Source organism: Apium graveolens, chromosome 1 (assembly GCF_009905375.1).
Source record: "Apium graveolens cultivar Ventura chromosome 1, ASM990537v1, whole genome shotgun sequence".
Taxonomy (NCBI): domain Eukaryota; kingdom Viridiplantae; phylum Streptophyta; class Magnoliopsida; order Apiales; family Apiaceae; genus Apium; species Apium graveolens.
Window position 1 is genome coordinate 3,665,412 of NC_133647.1, and position 6,696 is coordinate 3,672,107.

The following is a 6,696-nucleotide window of genomic DNA, read 5'->3' on the forward strand; positions in this document are numbered from 1 at the left end:
CTAACTTTCGTGACGTTTCTTCATGTCTTGACTTTGATACTTGATTTTCTTCAGATTAAATCTCTGTAATTATCTGATACCCTGACGAGATCTCTGTCACTAGATTAAATCCACAATCTTGATTTATATCACTGAGACTTGATCAATTTCTTGAACTTCTTCCAGTGAAGTAATTCCTCAAGTCTGTAGATGAACCTTGTTTCTGAATCCTTTGACAGATGTTACTTTGCGAGATCTCTTTAACGGTAGATCTACTATTTACTTGTTACATTCTTATTTGAATTGAGTTAAATTCTCGAATAAACAAATAGGCTATGACATATGCCTTTCAAAATCTTATCCAACACATAACTCCATAACTCCAAAACTCTTAAAATTGTATTTTAAGGGATAAGATTGAAGTTTTTTTCGGTTTTGTTATAATTTTTCGGGAATAAAACATTTTTATTTTCATAGAAATATAAAAATTTATAGCATAAAGAAAAAAAAATATTTCAATCTGAACCCCTATAATATAAATTTAACGTCTCGGAAATATTGTGTTATATAAACGGTTCCTAAACTCTCTCATCATACTTATAAAATTTAATCATTTGAATAAATAAGTTAAAATATTTATAACCAAAATTTATATAAAAATATTAAAAATAACTTGGACATTGTACTACATATAATCTAGTCAAATTTTTAAAAAGTTATTACAAATCATATCGTGGTCGAGATGGAAATTAAAAAGTTTTTTTATTAAATGGACCATATAATCAACTTCCATTTTTATTAATTTCAAAAAAAAAACTTCCAATCGAATCAAATTATAATCGAATTATAATTTTAATAAAATTCACAAGTTTATTAACGACCTATAAATATATACACGACAATACAAGCACAGTTCTAACATAAATTCAATTCAATCGCCCCCTTTTAAAATCATCAACAAACACAAACCCTAGCTCTCTTAATTTCTTCAATTCTCATAAATTCAGGTAAAATATCACCACCCCTTCTTTTCTTTTTCATTGTTATGTGTTTATTCTTTTAAAGATTCAATCTTTTCTTTGTTTTGATTAATTTTATCTATTAAAGATTCAATTTTTATTTTCTTTCAACTTGATTGTGTCTTTGTTTTGGATAATTTGATGCTAATTAAGGTGTAATTGAGTAGAATAACAAGGTGTAATCTTGTTTGGTGTAATGGGTTATGTTCAATTTAGAGATTGCTAGGATTTTTTCGGGTCGAAAAGTCGATAACTGTTATTGGGATGTTTGAGGTGTTTGCTACTAGTTTAGGTGTAATATATGGGAAAACAAGGTTTAATCTTGTTAGGTTTAATGGGTTGTGTTCATAGAATTTTCCGGGTCGAAAAGTCGATAGTTTTTTGATTTTGAGGTGTTTTGATACTAATCTAGGTGTAATATAGTGGAACAACAAGGTGTAATCTTGTTAGCTATAATGGGTTCTGTTCAATTTAGTGATTTTTAGAATTTTTCGGGTTGAAAAGTCGATAGCTGATATTGGAAAATTTGAGGTGTTTTGCTACTAATTTAGGTTTAGTATAGTGGAACAAAAAGGTACAATCTTTGTTACGTTTAATGGGTTGGGTTCAGTTTAGAGATTGTTGGAATTTTTCGGGTCAAGAAGTCGTTAGCTGTTCGATAAGTCTTTATAAATCTGTTGGAAAATTTGAGGTGTTCTGCTTCTAATTTAGGGGTAAGATACTGGAACAACAAGGTGCAATCTTGTTAAGGTGTAATGGATTGTATTCAATTTGTTGGAATGTTTTCGGGTCGGAAAAGTTGCTAGCTGTTCGATAAGTTTTTATAAATCTATCTGCTTTTTAGGTGTTTTGGTACTGATTTATGCCTCAACAAGTAAAATTTAATGTGTAAAATTGACGGGAATAGTGAGGTGAAATCTTATTGGTCTAAGGGGTTGTATTCAATTCGCACATATTGGATTTATAAGGGAGGTCTGAAACGGATAGGGGTTTAAAGAAGTCTTTATAAATCTGTGGGATATTTGATGGGGATTTTTAAAATTTGTTTAATATTTAAATAGGTTTTAAAAAATTTCCTTGGAAATTGGTAGTATTGAATATGAAGTTTAAGTGTATTCGTGGTATAAAAGAATTAATCAGGTTTCAAGTATTTGGTGGATTTTGAAAAGGCTTTTTTGTACCTACAAAGCTAAGTTACAAAAGAGAATTTATGGACTAGGCTCAAACACCACTTAACTCCTTTAAGTTTATACTGTTTGGTAGAATTGATAAATCCGTAGATTAATATATAATCAGTTAAAAGCTTCTAAACTTTGAATGGGCACGCCTTTTAAGAGTCTCTCTAGATTTAGAAGGGAACATACTACCAGACATTTTGTAGGTATTCTTCCTTTGTTGATATTTTGCCTCTAATTTTTTCTGCAGATGGCAACTAAACCATTAACAACGGAGGCAATTGCTATCACAGAGAAGAAAATGGACATGACATTAGGTGTGTATACTATATTCTTTCATTTTTGATATTGTATATTGATGATGATAATTGCTAAAAGGGTTTGTACTATTGCTGACAGATGATATTATCAAGATGTCCAAAAACAACACCAGTAAACCCAAGAGGCAGCAGAGACTTCCAGTAAGTAATTTCTCTATATTAATTTATTTTTTTCCAAATTTTATCTAACTTGTTGACTGTTGAGTTGTATTAAGTGCTGATATTATGTTTACTTGTCCCTTGATTATGTGATCTTCTGCAGAATAAAAGTCAAAATATTATGAGTAATGCCCCTTTAGATAAATCAGTAAAGTTGCGAAGTTACATGGACTCAAGATCTTCACTTAGACAGGTGTTAACTCAATACATGCCGACTTTTCCATAGTTGAAATGAAACTTCTTTTTCTGTTGATGATGTACTTGTACATAAGTTTGACAGGGAATAATTTTATCTCCTAATTTCCAGGCTACTCTTGCTAAGAGAAGATCAAATTTCCAGGGAAACCAGTTTCCCTTGGCTGCTGAGCATGCTCGTAAGGCTTTTGTTGCACCTATTCGAAATAAACCTTTCAGCCAAAGCAGGGCAAGGAATATGACAACTCCAAGGTAAACTTCTCTTCTCTTTTGTTCTCCAAGGAAGAAAAATAAATTCAGACTCTTTGTTTAGTATTACTAAATTAATGAGTTGCTTTCAAATTTATCGTACCAAATTTATATTGAAAATAAATGTTTGGGGAATTTCCTGCAGGTAATTTTTGTTCTGGATGTGTCTATAGACTGCTTGATATCAATGAGCATATTATTTATGAGGCTCATCATTTTAATGGGGTCTGAGTAGCAAGTGTTTGGTTGGTTTCGCTAAGATGTCATCTCTTATGTTTGTGGCATCTGGAATTAGTTTGAGCAGTACCATGTCATGTCTTGGGACCAACTGTATTAATGTTTGTACACATCAAAATATTTTGGTTTGCTGCCATTGAAATTACAAAGACTGCTTAAGAAAATAGTTTTGGATTGCATCTATTGATTGGATAACGTTTCAATTGTGAAGAAGCGATTGAACTCAGAAGTTTGTCATAGTGTCAGTGTAGCACAATGTTCTTGAACTAGGCCCTGCATAGTACTGTAAGCGTATAATCTTGCTTCTGAAAATGTGGAAGAGTTCTTTAGGCCACATTCTCAAGTTTTCGCTATAATCATCATATCAGTTGTTGTAAACCAGTTTTAAATGTCCTTTCCTGATGGCCTCCTCATGGAAACATCTGTTTCTACTTGAAAAGATCTGTAGAAATTTGGATTGTGTATATATTGCATGCTTAGGCCCGGTTGGTTTATTCACTCAGTTGTAACACTTTTACACTTGGGTCATTGAGTTTTGTTGATTGATTGTGCATTTTATATGGGATGGGCTTATGTAGGATGCATGACTGCCCTTCTGCTCTGCTAATATATGACAGTAGTAGTTCCGGTTTCCTGCTTTAGTACGCATATAATTGATTGTGGAATTATTTGTTCTTGTACCTGGGACATGAGTCTAATTTCAACAAACCAGGCTTCTATACAATTTTGGTGTTGGGATTTAACCTGTAGAAACCATGGAATTTCAAGTGGTGGTCAATAATAGTAATGCTACTCTTATCATTCTGAGTTGGCACTATTTTGGTTGCCGCTGCTGATTAATTCAATGCTTGCTGTACCCGTATCTTCGAGTAAAACATTTGCGGAAAGTTACTCTATATTTTTGTGGTTAATCAGTTTCTGCTGATGGTATAGTTACCTATATTCATGCGGATATGAGAAGCTGTACAAGGAAGATCCGGTTAGAGTTACAATTCTATGGCCATCCTGCAGTTTTGTTCCCATGAGTTCACGTTAGGTTTGAAGTTGTTTGTGAAGTATCAATACATGGGATGTTTGAGGCAATAAATTTACTACTGTGAAATTCATTATGTTCAGCAAATGAAAGCCTGTTCTCTTGGTTCTTGTTAAAGGCTGCGTTCTTTCTTTTCTTGGACTTATGTCCAACTCTAATAGAAGCTTTCTTGCTGGAGAAAGGGGTGGTTGTTTAGAAGTGGAACATGGTTATATGCGTCTTTTTGTTGTTTGTCTTATAGTTGATTTTAGATGTGTGATTAAAACTATTGATGATTGAGTGTTGTCACTTAGTATAGTTGGTTTGGCCTGATACCAGTGTTCTGGGAATTCATTATATACCTTTGAGTTCTAGTGAAGTGTAAGAGTGATGCAGTACTGACTAGTGTTCATGTCTGGTTGGTTTTCTTTTATCTCGACTAGATAGATTAGTAAATTGGTAGTTGGTAAAGCAACGATATGACTAATCTAATGTACAAGTGTGGGTCTGGTGAGAGCTTGCCAGTAGTTGGTATCGTTTCAGGGCCAATAATTGCACTCTTCAGTTAAACAACTTTCAGCAGTATTCTCCAATTGTATATGTTTTGCTTGCAGGGTTGAAGCTGTACCAGTTCAGAAAAGGGCTGGATATGGAGGCCTTGTTGTGAAGGTAGCATTTTTTGTTTTAAGCATTAAAATTTTCTATTCCTGACATGACAACTCTATGACAATATCTGATTCCAGATGTTTGTGGTTCGTACAGGGTTGTTATGAAAACAGTTTAAGTTATGTTTCGTATACTTTTGTGGTTGGCCCATTTTCCCTGTCATTCAGATACCATTTTTTTATTTAGCAGTTTGTATAGTTTTTTGTTTTTGAAACTGATGGCAGAGATATACATCATCATAATTCATAACGATATGGTACTCTATGCAGCATTCCCTGCAGCAGGTGAAGGTGTTGCCCAATCAAAGGCCTCGAACGCTGGACTCACTGTTTGCTAACATGAAGGAAGAGAGGATGAGGACCATGTCCCAACAGACCAATGGCAGAACGAGGATCATGTCCCAACAGACTAATGGCAGAATGAGGATCATGTCCCAACAGACTAATGGCGGAAGAAGGAATGGAGGTGGCCATCAAAGGCAGCATTTCGGTAGAGGCTACTATGGGAATTAAATAGAATTTCTCCTTGCAGAATCTCCATGCAGCGGGATGCCACTAATTTCAGTTGTGTTTAAGCTTTAAACTTCAAAAATGCAGAGGCACTAAAGTTGCCATCCTTGGATTTTATTGTTCTATTTCACCATGTACCAAGATATTCTCATTAGTTCTTGTATAGTTCCTTGTAATGGATATATCTTACCGTGTTCTTATTATATATATTCAGCTTGCAGTTTCTCTACACCCTCTAAGCGGAAGCCTTCCATGTAAGCTCTGCAGCATTCCAGGTTATTTGGTTATGTTGATCCGTAAAGATCATGTTTAGTTTTTGCGCATTCCACGTTATTTGGTTATGTTGATCGGTAAAGATCATGTTTAGTTTTTGCTAATTATATAATGATATTAAGAAGCAATGTTCCGGGGCATGTAGAAGGAAGAGTGCAACCTGAAATCGCGGAAGCTGTGGCACTTAAAGAGGCTGTGAGTTGGATTAAAAATTCTGTTTCGCACAAGGTAAAGGTGAAATGTGATTGTTCACCTGTAGTTCAATCCGTTCCGAGAACAACTATGAATTTGATTTCCGGTTGGGTGATTAAGGATTATAAGCAACTCTTTAATTTTACGAGTAATGTAACATTACAATTTCTTAAGCGGTCTGCCAATAAGTTAGGCTTACAATGTGACTAGAGTATCGCGATTTTACACCGTAGGTTCCTCGAGATTAAATGCTCCTACAGAACTATTAGTATTTAGGCTGATTTGGCCATTTAAATGCAACCTCTGTTCGAGATGGGTCTGCTTGAGGATTCTATTAAGCCAACTTATTGGCTTATAAGTCCGAAACAACTTATCGACGAGTGTTTGTCGACCCAATTTATAAGTTAAATTTACAACTTATAAGCTGATAAATTGAATGTTAGCATTGACGTACTTTTTTCCAATTTATTTGTCTTTTTTCACTTTTTTTTAGGGTTAATTATCAATTAGGTCATTTACTACGTCAAAATGTATCAAGTGAGTCACTGATTACAAAACTGACTCAAATGAGTCACCCATTTAAAAATTTGTATCAAAAATATCACTGTATCATTAGTCGAAATTCTTAAAAGTATTATATATTGAGTTCCGCACATTTTTTATGACTGATATTATATCCAAATGAAAGGTTCCGGGTTATACTATTTTAGA

At 33.9% G+C, this 6,696-nt stretch overlaps 1 protein-coding gene across 1 annotated transcript; it reads left to right on the plus strand.

The window, feature by feature from the left end:
- The first annotated feature begins 863 nt into the window (after positions 1–863).
- Positions 864–5,749, plus strand: LOC141659728 (uncharacterized). The gene is made up of 7 exons (XM_074466659.1): positions 864–986; positions 2,424–2,490; positions 2,573–2,634; positions 2,756–2,845; positions 2,960–3,099; positions 4,960–5,014; positions 5,281–5,749. Exons 2-7 carry the CDS (start codon positions 2,424–2,426, stop codon positions 5,521–5,523), a joined length of 657 nt encoding a protein of 218 aa, XP_074322760.1. The 5' UTR covers positions 864–986; the 3' UTR covers positions 5,524–5,749.
- Positions 5,750–6,696: the final 947 nt, after the last annotated feature.